General features: G+C 39.3%; 1 protein-coding gene across 2 annotated transcripts in view; it reads right to left on the bottom strand.

Annotated features, from left to right (window-relative positions):
- Nucleotides 1-21,563, bottom strand: part of rgs3a (regulator of G protein signaling 3a) — a 181,361-nt gene that overhangs the window by 114,144 nt on the left and 45,654 nt on the right. The window contains exons 9-14 of one of the 2 annotated variants that reach the window (XM_036140213.1): nucleotides 9,388-9,469; nucleotides 8,126-8,231; nucleotides 7,365-7,797; nucleotides 5,586-5,625; nucleotides 5,047-5,372; nucleotides 276-353 (exon numbers count right to left, since the gene is read on the bottom strand). In XM_036140213.1, the coding sequence (XP_035996106.1) occupies nucleotides 276-353; nucleotides 5,047-5,372; nucleotides 5,586-5,625; nucleotides 7,365-7,797; nucleotides 8,126-8,231; nucleotides 9,388-9,469 (1,065 nt within the window). The remainder of the gene's footprint in view (nucleotides 1-275; nucleotides 354-5,046; nucleotides 5,373-5,585; nucleotides 5,626-7,364; nucleotides 7,798-8,125; nucleotides 8,232-9,387; nucleotides 9,470-21,563) is intronic. The other variant, XM_036140212.1, reaches the window with a different exon arrangement.

Here is a 21,563-nt window from a genome sequence, read left to right as displayed (position 1 = left end):
TGAATACTTTTTAAGGCAATGCGTTGGGTTTTACTTTTAGCTTTAGATAGTCTTCAATGTAAGCCCCTTGTATACAGGAATAATTTTATACATCACTAAAGTGAGCGTTTAAAAAACTTGATGCCTTTCACCAAACAAAAGCATAACTTTCATTCAGTGTTCGCTCCAGTTTCAGCACTGGACTGCCATTGCTATTCCCGCATGTTGTTTACACATCACCCAGACAGACGTGTGCACACATGCAAGCATTCAATGTTCAATACAATATGACTCACCTTCAAAGAGTGGTGCTTGCTCTCATGTAGAATCATCTCTTCCGATATGACGAGAGTCCGGCTGCACAGGTCAAGAGGCTGGGTGGAGGAGAACAGACAGATTAGCACTGTAGTCTTGAGACTCAGCAATATATAATGCATTTATCAAACCCCATCAAGAATTCATCACAAATTCTTGCAAGTTACAGACAAAAAAAAGTACAATACCAAATCCATTATGGCTCCTTAATCCAACTGATCTGCTTAACAGCAAAGAGTATTTTTCTTTACTAACAACGGAACAACTGAAAGTTACTCCCCTGCGAAAGAAAGTGAGACAGGGCACTGGAGTGAAATGTGTGGTTCAAAATGACAAAAGACTGACACACAAAATGCACAAGTGTGACAACGTGGGAGGAGGGGGACTTCCTCTGAAGTCCAGGGTGTGACAAGGGGCTGTTTCAATGTCTGTGTAAATGTCTCATTAGTACCATGCATGGAGCGTGGTAACGGCAGCGTGTTCCTGCATGATTCTGCATTATTCTATACCACCTACTGTAAAATGTTTCTTTTTTTAAGGGATTACAGAGGAGGACTTCAGATAAACAACAGTGGCAGTAGGAACTGTTTTTTCAAGATTTTGCCACAGATACACGGAGCATTTTGTGCCTTACACATGTTCATATGCAGAACTGACCGTTTAGCAATAAAAATGACTTAACAAAAGTTTCCTCTGCTTCCTAATTTTTGACTCTTGCCTTTTGAATCTAGCTCGTAGATTTTTTTTATGCATATTGATTCAAGTAAAATGTAAAAAAATATTCTAAATCAAATCCAAAATAAACCATATATCTATTTCTTTAAGTGAATTATCCTGTATGGACACGTTTAACAATTATCTCTTTGCACAGGCAGATCACTACTGTAGCCTTCAGACAAAACATTTATCATAAAACCATATCTGTTGCATAATAATGTGTATGGAAATAGCACATGACTCACGACTCAAAAAGCAAAGCTAAAAGAAATATGCCAAAAATATACCCTAGTCACAAACCTTAAGTATATTTCCTTTAAACCAATTTAATTCAGGCAAAAGCTTTAACATGCTATATTTGAACCTTTGTACAATGAAAACAAAAAGCTCAAATATATATAGACCTAACTACCCAAAGTTTTTTGTCCCTTATACAAATTATAGAGTTATTTCACATTAGGCATTTACTCCTAATCCAATACTTTACTATCCATCAATAGTGTTTGTGTCCCACTTAATGCACTTCCCGATGATCTGCTGGACCCCCAACAGCGTCACATACAGAATTTTGTCCTAATCAAAGTAATAATCCTCCAACATGACATTGACTTGGTAGAAAAAAAAACATGCTCCAATGTTCTGATAATGTGGCATATAAAATGTGCAGCTCTTTATCTGTTATTAGTAAAGACACATCTGAATTGACAGGCACACTTCCATTCTTTAATAAGCTCATGTCTGGCTCCTACTGACCGTGATGTCATGTTGATCATTTAGCCAAAGGTTAGGCTAAATCTAGCACATCAGGGCTCATTTCCGATATGACTCTATTTTGGAGCGACTAAGGTTCAAGAGGTTAGAAGTTCTTCCCCTTCTTCATACACTTAGCACTTTGTAAGGAACACTGTAAGATGTATCCATTATTTGCATGTGTTTCAGGGTTTTGGGTATATGTGAGCCCATTTGCCCATTTGGCAGAGCTGGTCACATGACACAAACAGTCAGGAAGCTGAAGCAACCAGGACAACCTCTGTTTCACTGTTAATGATTATATATATATATATATATATTATATATATATATATATATATATATATATATATATATAGATAGATAGATAGATAGATAGATAGATAGATAGATAGATAGATAGATAGATAGATAGATAGATAGATAGATAGATAGATAGATAGATAGATAGATAGATAGATAGATAGATAGATAGATAGATAGATAGATAGATATAGTTGTAACACAGTTTTGCAAACACTGCACACAGAGACGGGCCAGGATTTTTTAACTGGCTGTGCAAGGTTTCAGATTTTCTGTTTCATTCTGTTTCATTTTAAAATGCCTTGATCAGGTCACAATTCGAAACGTGGGATCAGATTAGGGTTTCCAGAGATTCAATTAAACCAAAAATGTAACCTTCAATGGGCAAAAACGTTTTGTATTTGTAACCAAATTTCAATTTGCAGACTTTTCAAGACTCCTCTTTAGATAATCTTGATCGCTAAAGAGTTAAAAGATGTGTATCGTGAAAAAAATGCCACATTTTCAGTTTCATTCTGCATATAAAAACTAAGACAAGTAACATTTAGACCCCTGTATCAACTTTTTGGATGGCTTAGTTATTAAACAATGGTCATTAGGCATCACTTGCCACCACTTGCCATTGTTTAAACTGTCTGAGCCTTATAAAAGCCATTTGTATGCATATTATCAAACTAGTTTTTAATCAGTGTTTAATTTTGTTTTGAATCGCTGAAACCAGATATTTATATGTCCTGTATATAAAAAATATTCTCACTGTTGAACATTAAATTAGACCAAAATATTCTTGTTTTTGATCAGTTGGGGTTTAAAACTATTTTCTCACTTTCTTCAAAGTCAAGACGTTTTCGCAAACTAATGTACGGTAAGTATGCCTTTAATTCGAAGCACATCAGTAGAAACATTTTAAGGCAACACTTCACACTGTTGCTTCTTTGTGTGACATCATGGTAAAATGAAAAGGAAACATCTGAGATATCAAGCAAAGAATGATGGACCTCAACGAGTGTGGTTCATCTTGGATACAATTTCCAAATTCCTGAGGATGCCACGTTCATCTGTTCAAACAATTATACGCACATATAAACACCACAGGAATGTCCAGCTATCATAATGTTCAGGAAAGGGACAAATTCTGAAGATATTGGCTGAAGCTGGCAGAAGAGTCATTATTCACAGTGAATGGATTCCATGAGTTAAAAGGTCACTTTATGAGGAAGAAGCCATTCTTCCAAACACAACATTAAAATACAAATCACAGTTTAAAAATGCACAGGGCAAAGATCTTAAAGGGGACATATTGTGTAAAATCCCCTTTTTTAGCCCTTAAATCCATATTGTTGTGTACTTGGAGTGTAGAAGTCTTAAATTTAGTCTGTCCAGGGGCTACGTAGACATCTTTCTATTCTGCTTGGGTCATATTTTTCAAGTCATTCAGTTTTCTATGTTTTCAATTTTTTATTTTTATTTTTTTATTATTTTTTAACAATTACGTCACAGTATTTGCAGCAGAGCTGCTACACAAGGTCATAGGCCTCAGGCTTGACAATTTTGTGAATCTGCCATCTTTATTTCTTTCACTTTGCTTCTGTAGTCCAACCTCAAGATGCCAAAGCTACAAGTGGATAAGTCAAAACATTCTGTTGTTAATTACACCGCCCCCAAGCATACTACTAAAATGGCCGAATGTCGGTGGAGTGTAAAGCTCTGCGACCTGGAGGAGGGCGGAGTGTGAAGCCCCTTCTTTAAACTTAAAGAGACCACACCAAAACAGTATGTTCTCAGACACACCTGAGAAAAGGGCTAAAAGAGCAGCTGTGGGGCAACAATAATGAGCAATGCAGACCAAAGCATTGCAGTTTCACTTTATATAGACCACGACCGAATGATTTAAATGTGAAAAGGAACACATTAGAGACCATGGTAAGTACCCTTTAATTTTGGGGGACATGTCATGATGTGTGATGGCGTCCAAGGCTGAGAAAGCCATCAACCGTGATGTACAGCATTATGTTGTCAGGGTGTTTTTCTACAGGAGGGACTGGTACAGCTAAAAAAACAAAGTGCATAATTAGGAAGAAAAGTTATGTGGAACTGCTGGAGCATCTCAAGACATTAGTTAAAGCTTGGGCACAAAAGAGTTTTCCAAATGGATAATGACTATAAGCATGCAGTTGAATTAGTTGATAGGGGCTTAAGGTAAACAATATGTTAACTCTTACCCATAGAAAGTTAGGAGGCAGAGCTGGAAAGGTGTGTGCCAGCAAGGCAACGCCCAAACTTGAAACAGTAACAGCAGTTCTTCCTGCAGGAATGGGTCATAATTCCAGCAAACTATTGTATATTGTGAAAATGTTTGTAAACTTCAGAATTTGAAGAAAGTTAAGAAAGTTGTCGCTTCATGCTTGCTCAGTATGAGGGATTGCTGCAAAGCCATGGACAATGCAGACGACTGTCCCTGTGGCTCTACGCTCCTTCAGGAGGAGGGAATGCTGCTTGTCAAGACTTGATGCAATCTGATGGGTTTCCTTAGATAGGAAACTTTCTGACCAATCTGTTTAATCTGATCCAATCTGTACAATCTGATTGAATTTGACTTTAGAAAGTGCCTTGAGATGACACGCTTCACCAATTGGTGCTATATAAATAGAATTGAATTGAATTGAAGAAAAGATTTGCTCAGTCATTATTCTGGCAGTTATCAAATATTATTGATTTCAATAATCCTGACTTGAAACAAGAAACGTGTTGAATGTTAAACAGTGAAAATATTGGGTTACTTGTCTTTTTATACAGCATATATTAAAATCTGATTTCAGCTGTATGTATAAAAACCAGGACATACCAAAAACCAGAATCTGGTTCAGCACGGATGTTCAACATTTGATAAGGAACAAGAATCATATGTAAAAGTATATCACCTTAACACAAGATGTGCCCATATTCACCATCAAAACATTAAGGAAGATAAAACTGGCTAACCTGAACAAATATAGGGAAGATGAGGATCTTCGGTGCGACTTTGACATATCCGTAGTTGGCGTGGGGAGTATGCGAGCGGACAATCGTACAGTTCTGGTAGTTAGCAAAATTGGCATTCTGTTGTTGGTAGCTAGGTAGGCCAGCGCTGGTGGAGGAGGTGGACGATCCTTTCGATACCTTGGAGTTGTTAGATCGCCGTAAGAACCCGGTGCGGTTGGAGAAACCACTCCCACCACCCCCAGAAAAAGCCCCGCCACTGCTACTGCCACTCTGAGGCTGGGGACCAGTAGTCTGTCGTGTGGGGTATAACCTGTTGTAACCTGCAGCTGGGACAAATGGAAAAAACATAACGCCATCACATTTGGGATTGCGCTGCTAAGCGAATGCCAGCAAACAGTCAATACTCAATATTGTGGAAAATAAAATCATTGTATGTTTAAGGGATTTGGAAAATCTTTATTTTTAAAACGGGTATCTGTGTCGGTTTGAATCCAGCAAAGTGATGACAGCGCAAACGTCACACAGAGTGCATGTCTTACCTAACGTACCCTGGTTGTCAGGATACACAGGCCTCAATATCTGAAAGCAAGCAAGACGAAATGACACTGAGATTGAATGTTTCAGCAGCAAAACCAAACTACATGTGACAGGTCAAATAAAAAGATCCTTTCAAAAAAAACTTTGAATAATGCATGCTACAGATAATGCTAATGGCGTAATAAGCAAAGCAGAGCTTATGATTTCTTCTAAGAACTACTGATTCTATTTGTCTGAATTGCTGAGTTGTGTTTTCTTTAATTTTTTTACCCAAGTTAATCCATTGTCTGCTATTTGCTGTGTCGGATATAACGTGCAGCAATGATCAAACACCTAACGGGTCTGTTAGCTCTAGCAATGCTGGTCACCACTGTCATACAATAGTTGGTAGAGGAAGTAAATACGTGTTTCCAAAACCTGACACATTATTTAGATTTAAGTGGAAGTTAAAGTAATATTTGGCAAGCAAGGCCATATTTTAAGGTATTAAATTTCTGTATCAGTACAGTGCAGAACAGAAGAGGCGGTGTGAGCTTTCAAAGCGTTTTTTGTGAACTACAATACTTTTGTCTTTTTGAGTTGCCACAAACATGACCCATTTCCAAAGGGCCTTCATTATTTTTAGCTTGTCCAAACTCAACATAGCTCTGCTCTGCTGAAAGCTACGGTTTGCTCACAGTGATAGCATGTTGCTAGTTTACTTGGGGCTATGTATACTGTATTTTAGGAGACTAGTCAGTCTTTTCTGTGAGTCTTTCTCTGCTTTCTCTCCTCACACCAAACTGATCTTATGACTCAGGCGGCTCGTAGCACTCATTTTTGTACCTTTCATGACCCTTAAGCAAAAGAACAAAAAAAAAAAATCACACAGATGAGAACACTGCATGAGAAATGCAAACATATTAAACAGACAACACACATATGGCTTTAAGTGACAGACTAAGGACAAAAAAAAGAAAACGAGGAGTTAGTTAGAAGGTTTGTGGCTAAATTCAGACCTATGCATGATAAAAAAAATGGTTGGTTTAATGAAAAAGTTTTATACAAGTTAAGCTGGCACCTCTACTCTTTAACAGGAACTGCAGCAGTGTTTTAATCTGAATCTATTGAATCAACATGTTTGTTAGTATTGTGTTAGCTGAGGAATTCAGATCAGCCTTTTTGATTTAATTGATTTGCTTTATTTCATTCGTATGATTAAAACGTTACTTCAAATACAAAGCAAAAAGGAATATGTGCTGTATAAAATATAACTGACATGTCATGTTTTGAATGGACATGCATGCTATACAGGAAATATGTAAACTGATTTCATTATCTACACCTTGGAGAAATATTTTTGAGGATTTTCTATTTTAAAAAATAAAGGTATGCATACGTAATTAATGACACAGAGATAATGCATCTGGATGGTATCTGTGGTAAATGTGGCACATGAGCGTTATTTTCGAAAATGAAAATTATTCTCTGGTTGGTAGAATTTAATGAAACAAATATCATCACAAAGAATTGGTATATACTGTTACTGATAGCTATATTTATAAGTCCTTGAGAAAATAAACTATATGTGCAATATGTAATGTGTTGAAAACATGCATAAATCACTGAAACAGCATTAATCCACAGGACACGGACACACTGAACATACAATCCATCTATCTATCGGCACCAGGGATGTAAGGTAAGGAAACATATCTAGGTTGTGCCACCAAATGACCATAATGAGGATGAGGAGGACGAAGGAGATGATAAAGATGCAGCCCTCCATCAGTCTGTGGTACCTGGCTTCCAGGGTTGATGGGTGCCAGGATGATGTAATTGTCCCCATTGGATGCCTTCACCCTGGTCCCCTTTAAGGTGGCAGTGGGAGGATGATGGAGGAGACGGGGTTTACCGTCCAGCTCCTCCGCCGACCCCATGTGAGCTCCCCACGCCATCGTCCCTCTGCTCATGCCGACACTGTTTCCAGTTTCAGAGCCGTTCACCAGCAGCCTGCGGGTTGTAGTTGGCCGGTGGTGCGCAGGGAGAGGCGGCACGGCCGGGGGAGCTTTGCTCGGGCCGACATCTGGTGCGCGCCTGCGAGCGGGCGGTGAGGGAGCCTCGTAGTTTGACGTTGAGGGTTTGTAGGAGGGCCGATGGATGAGGCCTTCAAAACTAGGCTTAGCTGAGGGACCGGTGCGCCATACCACCACTGTAATTTCATTGGCACTGTTTCTACAATAGACAGAGAACGAAAAAGGAGATTATATTCATCTATCTCTGTGTGAAAGAATAGTTTCACTTGTTGAATGGCTCAAATTGTCACGTGAAAAGTAGTGGAGCAGAAAAGGGATACATCAAAAATAGAATAAAGACTATTTTGTTTTTAATTTAAACTCAGTGAGTCCGCTCAATACCAAACGACAGCCACTAGCTACAACAACTCACAACACATTATGGCCTTTAAGTGAAAACTGACAAAAGAAATGCTTTGGTACGAGAATTAGTGTGATGGAAATATACCAGATTAACTGTGTGAACTGGTCACCTATGTTGTGGTTACCTTATTGCATGGGCCAAGTCCACGCATTTCCACTGTTCCACCGGCTGACCGTTCAGCTGCAGGAGAGTATCCAGCTGCTGTAGACCAGCCTGGTCCGCTGGACCCCCTTTAAGAGTGAGAGGAGAGTTCAAATCCATGAATGACCTGTGTGTCTTTAATGTCTTTAACATTTGAGAGGAGGAATTGTGGATTATTTCGACACATTTATATTATAAATTCTTTCAAAAAAAGTTATCAGCTGCATGTAGGGTGGACAGCGTTTACTCCCGACAAGTCGTGGACTTAACAGACAGGCTTCTGATTAAATGCAAGAAAGTGCAGTTGGAATAATAAAATGTATTTACGTTTGATATCTGTGTGACAGCAGATTTTGGCTTGACAGGATAGCCTTGACTATTTACCCGCACCTATTGTACTGTCGGACTTGAACATACTGTGCTATGCTCTACCCCCCAAATTATTCATTACCACTGGCAGATTCAGGTAAAATATTTGTTTAGTACCACCAAGAAGTTTGTTTCTGACAGGTAAGAAGAGTGGCATCTCTCAAAAGATAATAAAACAATCAAATGAGACAGAGGATCAATTTTTTTTGATTTTTAGAAGAAAAAAGTATATGTTTGTATTTACATTTTAATTAAAAAAAAAAGCAAACATGGAAATAAATGATATCGTTCTCATTAATCAATGGGAAAATCTTTATTGGCATCAGAGAAAATGATGAAAAATGGCTGTGTTTGATGATGAGCTCCACGCCTTTTAGGTTATAAAGCCTCTTTACCATCAGACTAACCTTTAGCTCCCTTCAGATATTCTCTAATACATTCAAATCAGGGCTTTACAAGGTTCATTTTATCTTCAGTCAGAAGAACCATGTGTCTAAACTTAAAAGACCACTTTAAACCCTAAGTCTTGCCTATGTATTAATTATTTTATCCCAGAAAGTACAACTCCAAAACAGAGACAGCGAGCTGAGGTTAGTGTGAAACAAAAGGAATGTTTCTAGGTTAAAATCATAACTAATATCAAACTATACTGAAATATTTTATTGTAATGTCAAAAATAGCTATATATGTTTTAGTTAGACCTAGAGGGGGGAAATATCAGATATTAAAAAATTTTACTTATTCAGTAAAATTCACATATTCTGAAAACAGTTCCAAAAGAAAAAAGAAATATCAGCACATATAAACATTTTATAAACTGGACTGGACATGGACTGTTGACTTTTATTTACAGTGACACGGGCGCACAAAACTTGCCTGGATCAACGGCCTGTACCCTCACGGGGGAATCCGAGCAGATGGTGAATCCATAGCCATCCTTCCCTCGAAGGATGGTCACCTACGAAAACAAACATACACTCAGTCATTTTGCGACGGAGCGATAGACCCTCTCTTCCACCCCCGCCGCTCCAGGAACCAAAAGCAAAATAATAAGCTTCCTTCCTAGAGGATGATTAAGTAGATTTGTTTTCTCCTACGGCTTCCTATTAGAACTGTCCCCACAGCAGTTTCCAGTGAACACAATTAGCTGAGTGAGAAAGAAAAACAGCTCCAGAGTTAAAAGAAAATCACTGTTTGCCCAACAGTTGGGAAAGAAAGAAAAAACAGTGTGGTTGTTAGAACGTATTTTTTTATTAATGTACTCTTCTTAAAAATTCAGACAGGAAATCCAATGGTTTGGGAGAAAAAACAAAAAAAGTTTCTTCTGGGAAATTCCAGTCAGATGTTACAAATGCTGCCAAATTATTTTGCCTTAATGTAAAATGTGATTTATGGCGATGAATATTTTTGCTGCTAAAACAGCAACATAACTTGGAGTACAGCGGATACTTTGTGAATTGTGAAACACCGATAAGAGCGATTTCAGACCGCCTAATGAGTTTCCCTGAGATTCTAAAGTCCCTTCTTAATGCCGCACTTGTTTGAAAATGATCAAACGTTTGCAAAATGTCTACCTCAAAAGTTTTAATCTGCCTTTGAAAGGTAAAAAGCAGGTCACCGTGACAGCTGAGGACACATAATTAAAGAAATCTCAGTTGTCTTTTTAAAACTCAAATAACTTCCCCTTCTATTCAACGTCTCACATTTAGTATATGCAAACAGAGCGCTGCATTGTAAAGGACAGCTCTGATGACTCTCTCCCATTATCTCTTTCCCATGCACTGTCAAACAACTCATGTCTGTCTGAGCCAAAGTAAACACAGTGTCATCCAAAACATTTCACTTTCCATCCCATCTGATGAAAGCTCCGGACCTAAAACACACATTCCCGTTTTTCTCTTTGCTTTCTTTTCGCCCCCTATAGCGTAGGGATGCTCTCGATTTGTAAAGTCCGCCTATGAGCTGGACACAGTGGCTTAGAGAAATTTGGTGGTTATTCCAAAGCCCCAAGCTCATGATGACCCTAAAATGTCGAATACAATTGCAGATTTTTTTTCATTTTATAGTCCGCTGATTTTATGTGCCCTGAATACTAGTTCTTTCGACATGTTCCGGCAAGATTCTGTCTGTTGACTCTGTTTTAGTCTGTCACCAAACTTAAACAGCTTGAAAAACAATTACAGGGCTACAGAGAAAATCAGATGACTCATTCAACTGCAATAAAAATGAACTTCTGGTCGTCACCTGTTATTGTGTACACACTCAGTCACTGATGTGTGTTTAATTAGTCGTTTCAGCCATGGACTTTCCTCCCTGAACAGCTGAGATCCCCATAGACTATTCAAAAACCCGCCCACAAACACCCATATGTTCTGTGATTAGAAAAAAGTAAATATGTCTGCTTCACAAATATGGATAAAAGAGAAAAGGATACAAACTAAACATAAGACTCAATCCAAGGTGTGAAGAGATGAAAGAAATATAGAGGCTTGTTACATTTTTTTATAAGGCAAAATAAAAAATATTCTGCCTTTTATAAGGCAGAATATATGATATAAACTAAATCATTTCCCTAGAAACAAAGAAGGACATAAAGAAACTGTTGCAAATCAATTTCTAAGAAACAACAGACATTAAATGAATTTAAAAATCGTGAAAATTAAAACTTGTGTGGCTAAAAATGTTCTCAGTCTCTCCGTTTTGAAGTTTCAATCAAAAGCTTGACACTTTTCATTTAGAAAGTTGCCTAATGTAAGAATGAAAGCATCCTTTTCAGTCCAAACTTTTAATTACCTTGAAAATCCCCACAAGTATTGGCATCAGGTACCATTGTTTCCTTTTAAATGAGTCTGATAATTCAGCAGTTCATTCTGAAGATTCTTTATGCAGGTTTTTAAAGCATCAGGGACAAGAACGCCCAATGAATAAGGAAAGTTTGGAAAGTTTCCAACAAACTGTATGATGGTGAAAAGCACCGATGAGGCTTTTACTGCCATATACAGATTTCTGTTGTTCTTTGAGGTCTGAGGTGCAGATTTTTGCAAATTTCTAATTATTTTTCTTTCTCCTTGGTAGAGATAGTAGTTCTGAATCCAACAGAGAATTAAAGTAACAACAAAAGTATTCCAACTTACATATACATAAGACTATTTGCATTAAAAAAAAGAATTGTGAGAGCTGTCAGAAAAGATTTTGGCTTAGATATTGGAGTATTTGACCTGCTGATCAGAGCCATATGGGGGGAAATGTGCTGATCGATTAATTAGTATTTAACTATTATTCAGCTGAAAAATATAAGAAAACTCAGCATGAATAAATAACACGTTTACAAATCCCCCAAGATTTCAACTTACTTATGTAGACTTAAGATGCAATGAGGAGAAAATAAAATCAAAGCTCATCTGCATATAGCATGTTGCTATGCTTTCGCTACTGTGCCGCTCTTCCTGCCACGCCACAGTGCGCAGCCCTGATTTTTGGACCTGACTGTATGAAGGGAGGAGCAGGTATCCTGCCAGTCTCCATCCAATGATTGCAGAAAATGTCTTATCTACTTTCCAGCAGTGCAGGAAAGGGTAAACATTAACTGCTGACAGTTTAACGCGGACTAAATGAAATTTACCAGTCATGTCATGATATCTGTACGCGATTAGACAATGTTATCTGGGTAGATATTTTCAGCTGCTGTGGAACAAACATATCTGGCCAACGTGTCCTGCTGTATTTCTGTCATGTGACCTCAGCCTTATTCTGAAGCTGCAACAGCGTTTTAAATTGGAAACAATTAACTTGTCTCCTTGCGTTTTTTTTTTTCCCCCTAGGCTTTTTATTCCTTAAGGCTTTTTAATTATTTGTAACCTTTCTGTTATGTGTCCGTTTCTCTTTTTCCCTCCATCAGATCTTTCTCTCACAATGTGGGCGATAAATAATTAAAAAAGAGAGCCGGTTCTCCCCCTTTTAAAATAAACATCCTCAGATTCCCTGCATCCACCGGTGGATAGGCCATAAAAAGTGCATTTGACTACGAGGGGCAATAAAAACCATGTACTAGTGTTTAAAGTGGCACAACACAGATTGATACCAAACAGCTAATGCAGCTTTTAACATCATCCCCGCTCCATCTCCATCTTCCTGTTATGTATCTTTTTACACACCTGAGGCAGCCTGCATCCGATGCAAAGGTGGCACAGGCCGTGGATGGTGTGCATCACGCCGCCGCCTCCTCTCCCTGCACCCTCTCCACCATTTAGGTCAGCAGTCAACACGCACACACTACGTCGGTGACTCTCTACCTGGCTGCCCCCTCTGCAGCCGGAGTATCGCCACAGCTTTCTTTGAGCGGCCGAGTTCGTTCTCCTGTGGCTGGTTTCTGGCGGCTGAGGGGACTTCAGGGTGTTATGGATCATCATGACAGTTTCCAAAAGGTGGATGTGGAGACGTTAATGTTGGACTGTCCAGCGGTCAGCCTGGTTATGGAGGCTCAAACAGGAATCTTCTTGAATCCTCCCCGCATTAACTCTTGATAAAAAAAAAAGTCTCAATTCAGTCCTTTTTGCCACTGACCTCCGGTTGAACCGTCTCCCTTTCAAGCACATCAATCCGCGCTCACGTTTGCAACGCTTTCAGTCACCTTCTTCAGAACCGCAGCTCCCCCAAGTCTCACGCACTTTCCTTCCAACTTTGGTTAAATCTTCCAGCCTCCACTTTTTCCCCTCTTCCTCCGACTTGCATTTGTCTTGTCCGAGCCCGTGCCGAGTGTCCAGAACAACAGACGCTGCAGAAGCGCCTGAGATCAGCTGTGAGAGTGTGTGTGTGTGGTGGCGTCACGCAGGCGAGACTGGCGCTGGCTCAGCCTGCTGAGGCCACACTGTAGCTCCTGGCAGGGGCGCTCATGGGAACTCTTCAACAGTAGAAGAATGGGAGGAAGTGCCTCCCGCCTCAACAACACCCCCCCCCCTCCCCTCCAACACACACACACACACCAAAAAAACATACGCATGCACACCGGCACACATGCATACCTCGCCATCCTACAGGCCGAGCGGCTTTGTGTGTCTGCCTCCGATAAGGCCGGTTTGCTTCCTGAGTCCTCACTAGGAGGCTGCGAGAGGTGCTAGAGTCGTAAAGTAGGTGGCATGGCAGAGACACGTCTGAGTAAATGGCATCAGTTAACATTAAAAAGGCGCAAACAAGTTTGCCGCGTAACTCTGGGGTTAATCTCCCGAAAACTGGATTTTTTTTTAGGCAAAAAAAAGTTTTAGACAGCGTACACAACCTCTGTGTCTAAGAGATTTTAATGGCCCGACTTCCTAAGAAAAACACAATGACACCAGGTTTGCTCGGGGACATACTTTACTTTCATACACACACTTCACACCTCATCGCGCTCTTTCCAGTGTCGTTCCCACACTCACCAGTTTGCGTCCAGACATCATGGTTGTTTGTTATGCTTTCGACTTCCATATTTCCTCTGCTTTTCCTTTTAGCTGTTCCCTCTCACCTCGAACCGCAGCGTACGGAAATTCACAGGGCTGTGAGCTCTTAAAAAATGCCACCCACCCCCACCTCCCCCTTCTTCTGGTTATTCAAACATAACTTTATTTTTTAAAAATCCATATGAATTTCTTTCTTTTGCGAATACGCAACACATAAATAGGAGTGTTAGGGGGGGAAGCCTCTTTAATTACCAATACTGCAGTGGCCTGTCTCACCCTGAGCTGCCCCATTATTTCCCAGTGTGCCTCTTTCTCCTTTAATTGCTTGGATGTCTGGCTCGTGGGATGAAACATGGACAGAGAAGTGACAGAGGAGCAATGCTGCACTTGTCTCTACAGTGTTAATAAAGTGGCAGAAAACACCATTGTTTTTAAGGTCCCTTTATGCCAGCGGTAATGGTAGCCTGTCCCTGTTTGCCTTTTCAAAGGGCGAGGGTTAGCCATCAAGCTCACAAAAACGCTTTCTCTCTCTTTCACGCCGCGCCGTTCACCTCTAAATGGGCAGAAGGACGGATTAGAGGGAAAGAAGAAAACACGTCCCGGGCAGAGGATTGAAAGAAGAGTTTTGAAAAGCTTGTCGAGGAGCCAGGCGAGGCCAATCTGGTTTTCAGCAGTGTGGGATCTCTGTCTTACTTTGTGTCTCTCCATCTCAGTCTTTCTGACCTGAATAAACAGCCATGAAAGGGGGAGGTCTTTTTTCTAGCCAGTGGACACATAAGAGAGGTCTAAGGCCAAGTCCAGGCTCACAGCTCATTGCACTCAGAATTTGAACAGTAAGAGATGGATTACACATAATTACACAACACATGGTACAACACTGCATAGGTAGATGGTTTTGCTTCAGTTCTAATGGTAAAAGTAAAATAAAACGTGATAGAAAACTTGAACCAGAGCAGTTCCCTGAATTCAGCCCTAAAATTGACTTCAAATACACTTTGAGAAGCTAACATTGTTTAGGCTCCTTAACTCATATGAAGAACAATTAAAAAGAACAAACGTTTTTGTTGGAGCGACAAGAAAAGTTGTGATTGAAACAACCGAAGACCGTTCAGCTACTGAAAGCTACCATACGACGTCAATTATTTAACTACAAGCTAAATAAGCGAGTCGTATTTTCCTAAATAATAATGGGTGTGAATAAACTATTTATAGATGTGATGTACATTTGGTTTCGTCCAAGAATTCAAAGGTAGTCTTGGTATGCAAGCTTTGAAAAAAAGCATGTGGATCTTTTCTTAATCATATATTTTAAATATTTAAGTGCACAAAAAGTCTTAAAACCAATAAATGCTAACTAAAACAATTAAAAAGTCATAAATTGTGGGTTGTGAGTTGGGACTAAACTGCAGGCGGGAACTCGGGATGGGCACAGTCAAATCCTCGCGGGCCGGTGTCCTGCAACGTCTAGATGCGTCCGTTGCCGTACACGCTGAATTAAACGGCTAAACTACCCCTACTGTGCAGAAAAGCTCTGCAGAGCTCTGCTAATGAGCTCATGATGGAGTCAGGTGGGTGGAAGCAGAGACGCAGCTAAAGGTTGCGGGACACCAGCCCTAGAGGATTGGAGTTTGGAGACCGCTGGCTCATTTACAGGGGTGGAGAGGGGAGAAAGGTGTGGCAAAACAGGTAGGGTAAGTCAGGTGGGAAACGAGGAAGAGCTGAGATCGATGAAGGTAGAGGAAACTGAGGGGAGGAGAGTAATGAACCGGAGCAGACAGAGAGGAACATTGTCAAAGATGATAATACAACAATGAGGGATTGCTGCAAAGCCATCAACAATGGAGACGAGTCTCCCTGTGGCTCTACGCTCTCTCTCAGGAGGAGTGAATGCTGCATGTCAGGACTCGATGCAATCTTCTGGGTTTCCCTTAGATAGGAAACCTTTTGACCAGTCTGTATAATCTGATCCAATCAGTATAATCTGATCCACTAACTAAAACCCTAATCTACCAATGAATGAGCTACAATGGCAACCACTACAGAACATCAACGCACTGGAAGAAATAGAGACACAAAACTCAGAGAGCTAGGGATCGTGACAGCTATTTAAATCTGGGCTGAATATGTGCACAGACATCCTGACAGAGCAACACTGCCATCTTTAAAGCAAAATTTAAACTGAACAAGACAAACTGTAACCGATCTATCTCCACAGTGACGGTGATTAAATGCTCATCTTTCCATTTACATTTTTTCCTGTCTCTCCAAACATGTATGTGCTGCTTTCTGCTCCTATTAAAATCCTTTCAAATCAAACGAGGGAGCAAAATAAAAGAGGATGACAACTTCTTCTGCATCTCAAAGAGAAAACAGTGCTGTAAGACCTAGCAGGTCCCCAATACTGAAAAAACAAATGCTTTACGACACTAAAACCAACCTTATATTACAATTGTTGACAAAACTAGTTAAAAATTCAAGACATTGGATTCTCCTTTAGTACATTTCACCCTTCCGGTTCATCTTTTCCCAAATAGACCGAAGTGTCAAGCCCATTTCCACAGGGAGAGTTAGGGAGCTAATGGGGGCTGACAAGCAAGGTGATGCTGGGGGACACCATACCCAAGGTGCAGCTATTGTTAACATTCACAAACGTACAACTTCCTGTTTATTACATAAGGAAACTCTGATTCCTTCCTGTGGCTTTTTAAGCTTACTTAGACGCTGATATGAAATTAAAGCAGTGGCCGAGAAACGTGTCAAGTTCAGAGGGTTATCTTGATGAAGGGATGACCCCCAGCGCTACTTTTAATCTGCACCCACCAGCAATCGCTAAAAAACACGGTTTAACTTGCACACAAAAATAAGCACAACGGTTTGAATAAAATGCAAATCTGCAAAGCAGTTCGTGTGTAAGGGCCATCATCAAACACTGAAAGACGTCTGAGTTAGTAAGGAGTGGGCAGCAGATGGTACCATGGAGCTCTTTGTCTCGTCAGGGTTATGGCCATGGGGTGACAGAGACAGAAATGACAGGGAACAGAGAGGGAGAAAAGAGGACAACGAGGTGGAGGAGGACACGGCACAGTGAGGGAGGAAAACATTCAGTGGTCTGGAAAGAAACAAGAACAAGGCAACAAAAAAAAAAAAAAACGTAAAAAGAGGAGAAGGTCTGAAAGGTTTTCCATTTGCCCCTAATTTAGCCTGTGAATGTGCTCTCTCCTCTCTGCTTTAAATCCCCCCTAAGAATCTCCTTCACAAACTGCTTAATCATATGTTACTCTGATTCACCCAGATAGCAGGAGGGGGACTGAGGTGGAACAGAAAAAGGAAACGACCGTTCGGAAATACAAATGTGAACATTTTCCACGTGAGACTTAAGTGGCTTCTTTCCTAAGCTCCCTAACTATAACATTCACACGGTTGTCAGAAGTCAGTATTCAAGGGCCAGGTGTCTTGTATGTTTTGGATTATTTTCTGGTTCAGTCAAATAATGTTTCAAAACCAGGTCTCTGGACGACCTGATGAGAAGCTGAGGAGGTAGTTCAACTGTTTCAAATTAGTTGTGTTGAAGCAGCAACACATCTAAAACCTGCAGGACTCCAGCCCTTGAGGAGTGGAGTTGGACACCCGTTGTCTACAGCATGCTGTAATCTTTTCAGCATCTTTTAAACCAGTAGCTGATTAAGAGGTCAACTCCCTGAATTCAAGCCAAGCCCAAAATACTGATTTTCCCATGACATAGGAGCTGGCAATGAATAACAAAATTTTAATTGCATCAAAGTACAGAAATTCAGTTTCACGGGTAGAATCCTGTTGCAGGTTTGCAGGGAAAGCTGGTTTTTACACAGGTAGAAGCAATCAATGAATAGCTGTACAAATTTAATATTCAATTGTCGATAAATTAAGATCTAGTATTGAACATTTTGGTGAATTCAAGACTTCAAAACCTAAAACGTTTTCAATATTGTTCAAAAAACCTGCTTTCCTTTTGATATTTGGTGTCAGACAAACATCAAAATGTAATATCAGAACATTGAAAAATGTGGCAATTACACTATTTCGTCTATGTCATTCTGTATAATTAGGTTTACGAACTAGGTCTGTCCACTTCCTCTCGCAGAGTTTGTAAGCCAGGAAAAATATAATTAAGCTAAAGTGTTTATCCATCTGTGACAGACTAAGGCCCAATCCGGGATGCACCCTACCTCTCAGCCATGCACCGCTCCAGCTCTCCTGTGACTCTGAACAGGACTAAGTGGTTTCAGAAAAAGACTAAATGATGAAAATTGGATTTGACTGTTGACCAGACTAGGAGATTCAGAAAAGCTAAAGTGCAACATGGTGTGACTAAAGTAAATGAAACATCTATTAAACTTCATATTCTGCTTTAGTCTACTTAGACTGGATATTTAGATGCCATTAGAGTAATTTCTGATTTAAGAAACTGTACTTGGTAAAGTCTGAAATAAACTTATCTGGTTGACAACTGGTCTTTTTCATTAACTATTTATTTAATGTTAATTTATTTAATGTTTATATCTTTAATAATAAACAGCAGTTCCTATTTATTTGATTTTTTTTCCCAGCTTGTCTGATTTAACTTTGTTAGAAGCAGAACTGTTCATTGTTGACATGCTTGGTGTTTACATAGTAAATCCTCAATTTACAAAGAGTTTAGAATATGCCAATGTCTTAAAATGACTGTAGAATTGATTATTAAATATAGAAAAAAATCTAAGTTCTGTTTTTTGTTCTTTTCTTAAGAAACAAGTCACAACTTAAGTGTCATATTTTGATTTATGTTTTAAAAAGTATTTACACTTTTTAGACAGAAGAGCCTAATCAACTTTCCTAATGAACACATTCCTTCCGCAATAAAACAGCTGATTGTTACTTATAAGGCAAAGTTTCTGCCTGTTCTCACTTTTATCAGTTATGGAATTTTACTGCATTAACTTAATATTTGTTTGGATTTTTATTCTTTTTTTTTTTTAATTGGCTCTTTTGAATAGGTGATATCTGGTTTCAAAGTCCTCCTGACAGACATGCTACTTCTCATTGAAAATATCAGATCACATAGACCGTTAAACAACAAAACACAAGGTTTCTTGGTACTCCAGGACCAGAGTGGGGTTATTTTTTGCCATAGTTTTAAGCTGTGCTATTTTCTAATGTGTCTGATTCATGTCTAAATACATAGACATTTTTCTCTTAAAATATAGGCTTGCCTCCTCAGAAACTCAACTCTTTTTGTATAGGTGTGTATGCTTGTTTATTCTTAAGGTGTAAGTAACTCTTTATTTTTGCCCCACCAGAAATATGCAGACACACACACAAACAAATCTATTACATGTTCATGATGTTTTCTAAATTATTATGGAGAACAATGACAAATGCAATATTTTTTGGGTATGAGTGGAACCAACGCAATGCATCACACAGTGGTCCCAATTTATCCTAAAACACAAAATCAGCCAAAACCATTCTCTCCAAATGGTACTTGTCTAAGTGACACGATCCTCTCTGACAGGGGTAATGGGAGAAGTCAACGGGTGTTATGACAGACTGACAGTTCACCAGGGTGCTTAGCCAGAGCGGAAGAATGGGTCAGCAAACCACAGCATTAAACATAAAGTAGGGTACAGCTGTTGTGTTTCTATTGCTCCCTCCTTATTTTTAAACCCAGCCATGGTAAAAGGGTCCCCCAGCATCTTTTATTAAGCAGCTGCTAAAGCTGAACTTTCTGGGTTTTTTTTTTTTTTTTTTTTTTAATGGCATGCCGATTCAACTTTGTTGTCAAGCCGCATGAAGATAAAAGTTGAAGCAGCATCTGCAAAGTATGACCTCTAACCTTCTGCTTTATGAGTTTCAGCAACGTAAACAAAGTTTTGAGGATATATTATGCCTTCCTATGTGCCCCCTGACTTTTCTCCACTAACTTTCAGTAAAGACGGACCTTATTTAAATACAGACATTTAATGGGAGCCTGCATTGTAATCCTGCGGTAATATACTTACAGTTCCCTCCACACATGCTGCCACCCTGCCCCAACCCCTGAAATATGTCTAAAATAGTTTTATTATTCATCGTGATATTTTAGATTTTTTTTTTTTTATCTTTTAGGTGTTTAGAGGAATGCATCAGGCTTCTTGTTTCCAGTCAAATGAAGTACTAGCATAAAAACGGCAAGTGATTGTAAAAGTGATCAAAATACAGCATGGAGAAGGTGAAAAAATATTTGCAATGTCTACAAATTACAAAGTAATTTTAATATAATCATGACTGCAATAAGATTGGTTTTGATTATGGTACTTTTCCACCTGTTCTCTCCAATTTGGCGTTACCTTAAGCTGACTGAACACCAGTCCTAGATTCAAGTGACCACCTTTTCACATTATGACCTTGAATTGAAGACAATGATTAAAATAATAAACATTTTAAGAAATAAAGAACACAATTTGATGAAAAATAGTAATCAAAACGTATATATAAAGAAACAAATATATTTCCCGAACTTTTAAAAGTATTTGAATTAAAAGTTGAATTTTGCGCTTTTTTTCAGTAAGAGATTATGCTACTGCAATAAAACATGCCTTTATTTTAAGACTTCTTACTCGTGCTTACAATGTGTTGTAATAATGTGATAACAGCTATTTAAATGGCTGCAGCATGCAAATTAAGCTATAGGTGCAAGAGGCAGCATGAACACCTGCATGTTGAATTGTGCATGTGCATGCTTTAACCAACCACCTTATGGCTGGTTCACATGGCAAGATTGCAAAATTGTCATATAATTTTCGAAACCTGCGACTTCCCACACATGACGATAAAAAATTGTAGTTATAACAGGTTTGCTCATACAGTGTGTGGTTTCCGATCAAACAGCAAGAACAACACACCACACAGATTTCCCTCAGGAACATTTAGACGTAAGACGGGAAATCTCGCAAAACCTCTCAAGATCAAAGCTAAGTTAGAAATAAATAAACATGGATGATGAGGAAGACCAATGGTGAGATATATATTAAGTTATTTTTCAGGTCAACATACAGCACTCGATCGTGCGGGCTACCCTTCTCAAAATTCGCCTATGTAACTTGAGAGGGTCAGATCTGTCGCTGAAAGGGTCATGTGATTTAGACCGCCGCTATAAGTCACATAAGTCATTCAGACTGCCATAACAACAAAACAAAACAGATCTGACACTTATCTGATCAGACATATTATTAGTTCTCTGGTGTAGGATTTAATCTAGAGGGGTGAATGTGGATTTGTCTTTACCCCATGACTTCTCAGTCGGCTGGTCCAAAGTGATCTGCTATCAGATTCCAAAACATGGAGGGAGACTGTTTAATTTTGTGACAGTGCAGTGTTGCCAGTGGCCTTCAGAGGCGCTAAGCCTGGAAGTTACAGGTCCAGTGCCCCCTAGGGGCTAAAAGTTACAGTGTTGCTTTCAAACGGTTTATTGAATAAATAAGTGTTTTATAACTACAATTAGCCTTGACTCTATCTATACGATTAAATCAGATTGACTATATATTTCTCTATATGAATTACATTTGTTTTGGAGTGTGCCTTGATTTGACCTGATTTGAACTGAAGCCTGTATTGGACTGG

This window comes from Fundulus heteroclitus, chromosome 8 (genome assembly GCF_011125445.2).
Source record: "Fundulus heteroclitus isolate FHET01 chromosome 8, MU-UCD_Fhet_4.1, whole genome shotgun sequence".
NCBI classification, from domain to species: Eukaryota; Metazoa; Chordata; class Actinopteri; order Cyprinodontiformes; family Fundulidae; genus Fundulus; species Fundulus heteroclitus.
Note: the sequence above shows the minus strand (reverse complement) of the source record. Positions and strands in the feature narration are given on the sequence as shown.